The 2,220-nt window shown below is 43.5% G+C and overlaps 1 protein-coding gene across 1 annotated transcript in view; it reads right to left on the bottom strand.

Annotated features, from left to right (window-relative positions):
• The window catches only part of col5a1 (procollagen, type V, alpha 1), an 86,921-nt gene that overhangs the window by 17,607 nt on the left and 67,094 nt on the right, over positions 1 to 2,220 (bottom strand). Inside the window, exons 39-43 of the mRNA XM_032540336.1 lie at positions 1,576 to 1,683; positions 1,309 to 1,398; positions 770 to 823; positions 357 to 464; positions 148 to 255 (exon numbers count right to left, since the gene is read on the bottom strand). Of these exons, the coding sequence (XP_032396227.1) occupies positions 148 to 255; positions 357 to 464; positions 770 to 823; positions 1,309 to 1,398; positions 1,576 to 1,683 (468 nt within the window). The remainder of the gene's footprint in view (positions 1 to 147; positions 256 to 356; positions 465 to 769; positions 824 to 1,308; positions 1,399 to 1,575; positions 1,684 to 2,220) is intronic.

Here is a 2,220-nt window from a genome sequence, read left to right as displayed (position 1 = left end):
GTGTGTGTATGTGTGTGTGTGTGTGTGTGTGTGTGTGTGTGAGATGTTGCAAAGTGCTCAAAAAGTTCAAAGCTATACAGCTTTACCGGCTTTCATCATATCTCTCTTCACGTGGACAGCGAAACTAGACATTAAAAAGTAACCCACCTTGTCTCCGTCCTCTCCAGGTGGTCCAGGAGGTCCTCCAGGTCCTGGCAGACCCACAGGTCCCTGAATACCGTCTCTTCCAGCTGGGCCTTGAGGTCCTTTCTCTCCCTAAAATATATATTTTTCAGGATGTTGTCAGCCATGCTTGATCTGTAAAACTGCGCTATGTTCTGTTTGCTGCAGCCGTTTCTATAAGACAATGTCCTTACCGGTCCACCTTTCTCTCCTGCAGGCCCTGGTGGTCCCTGGGGGCCAGGGCGTCCAGGAAGACCCGTAGGTCCGGCTGGGCCAGCAGGACCACGCTCACCAGGTGAACCCTACAGCACCATGGCACAATAATGTTAGTAATCCGAGTAACTGAATAAAAATATCAAAGACATCAAAATGTTGAAACAATGAAACAAAGTCATCACATCAGGCACATTTACCAAATAGGTCAGACCTCTCTTATGTAAGTAGTAAACTGTGCATATCATTATATTATGTAAGAGATTGGAAGAACTGAGGGTGGGAACTTTGCTATGAAGACAATTCCCAGAGACCGAGACCCAGGAAGGTGAGAGAGAGAGTGAGAGAATGAAAGTGACAAAGTGAGGATGCAGATGCAGTAAATTGCACTCACAGCAGGGCCAGGTGGGCCATGAGGTCCTTCATTCCCTTTCAGGCCGTGAGCCCCCTACAGAACAAAATAAAAAGAAGGCTTCAGAAAACAAACACATCTGTTGGGGGAAACACATCCTTGCCTACGCTGGACAGGCTCAGCATGAGATGGAAAACCTCCTGTAGTCCCCAAAGTGGAGGCTGAGAGCAGCCGGGGAGAACAGTCCGTTATGTTACAAAGGGAACAAATGTATTGTTGTAATCATTTCTGCATCCTAGAGTTGGAAGGAAAAACTGTTTCTGCCATTGATTTCTTTCTAAAAAAGTTTGCAGTAAGAAAATAGTGTGAATTGCATAACTACCAGGACATGACTTTGTCAAGTTAGAGTAAAATAAAAACTAAACAGCCTAGAGAACACTGTTCCTTATCTAAAGCCCACTCAGGGATGTGATATCATGTATGAATCTTGAAGTTAACTGCAGTGGTTTAATAGCCCAGAACCAAGCAGTGAGGTTTATTGAATTTGAGAGTTTTTGTACTGATCAGAAAGGAATACTAACCACAGTGCCAGGCAGACCTCTCTCTCCAGGGAAACCTCTCGGCCCAGGAGGGCCATCCTTACCTGCTGGGCCAGCAGGACCAAAGTCCCCCTGTGTGACAAAGCACAATGCCATTAATTCTAGAAATGCAGTGTTAGGGTCTTGTTATTGTATGTATGCTCCAAATTACACTAAGATAAGTGCAGTTATATCATCTCACAAAACAAAAAAATCTAGATGGGGTGGGAACTCAAAAGATATAATATTAAATAGAGCTTAAGGATTCACCTTAGCTCCTTCTTTCCCTGCAGCTCCAGGTAGACCCTGTTCACCAGGTGGGCCTGGGGGCCCAGGATGACCCCGATCGCCCATTGGTCCAGTCTCACCAGTTGGTCCCTACAATTGAATTCAAAACCCAGGAAAGTAAGACACTGAAATGAAAACCCAGCTGCAAAGGAGGTGTGAAGAAGAGCAACTATGGTAAGAGGAACATTGTGAGAAAAATCAGCAATTCAAAAAAAAAAAAAAAAAAATCTCAGTATTTCTCCATCTCACAAAACACGGCGTGGAGAAGCTGAGCATTTGCTGTGTGGGAGGCCTACTAGTCATTAAGGCCACATACAGCTCCGTTATCGTCAATGTTCTCAGCTGGCATTAGCAGAGCAGCTGGGGGGGGTAAAGTCTGTTAAACGCTTATGCATAATGGATGAAGAGCCCATTGCTAATATGGAAGAGGATAAACAACACTCATGGCTTGTGAGATATACAGTGGCTTGAGAAAGTTTAAATTACCATGCTAAAGTTGATTAAAAAGAGGAATAAATAAAACCTCTTTTGGAAATTGATCTTAATGTCTTAATTTAAAAAGAATTAGGAAAATCCAACCTTATAAAGGACACCAATTTTCTTTGTGAATGAATAATGTATTGTAAA

The sequence above is a fragment of the Etheostoma spectabile genome, chromosome 16 (genome assembly GCF_008692095.1).
Source record: "Etheostoma spectabile isolate EspeVRDwgs_2016 chromosome 16, UIUC_Espe_1.0, whole genome shotgun sequence".
NCBI classification, from domain to species: Eukaryota; Metazoa; Chordata; class Actinopteri; order Perciformes; family Percidae; genus Etheostoma; species Etheostoma spectabile.
This window is presented reverse-complemented; position numbering and strand designations above follow the sequence as displayed.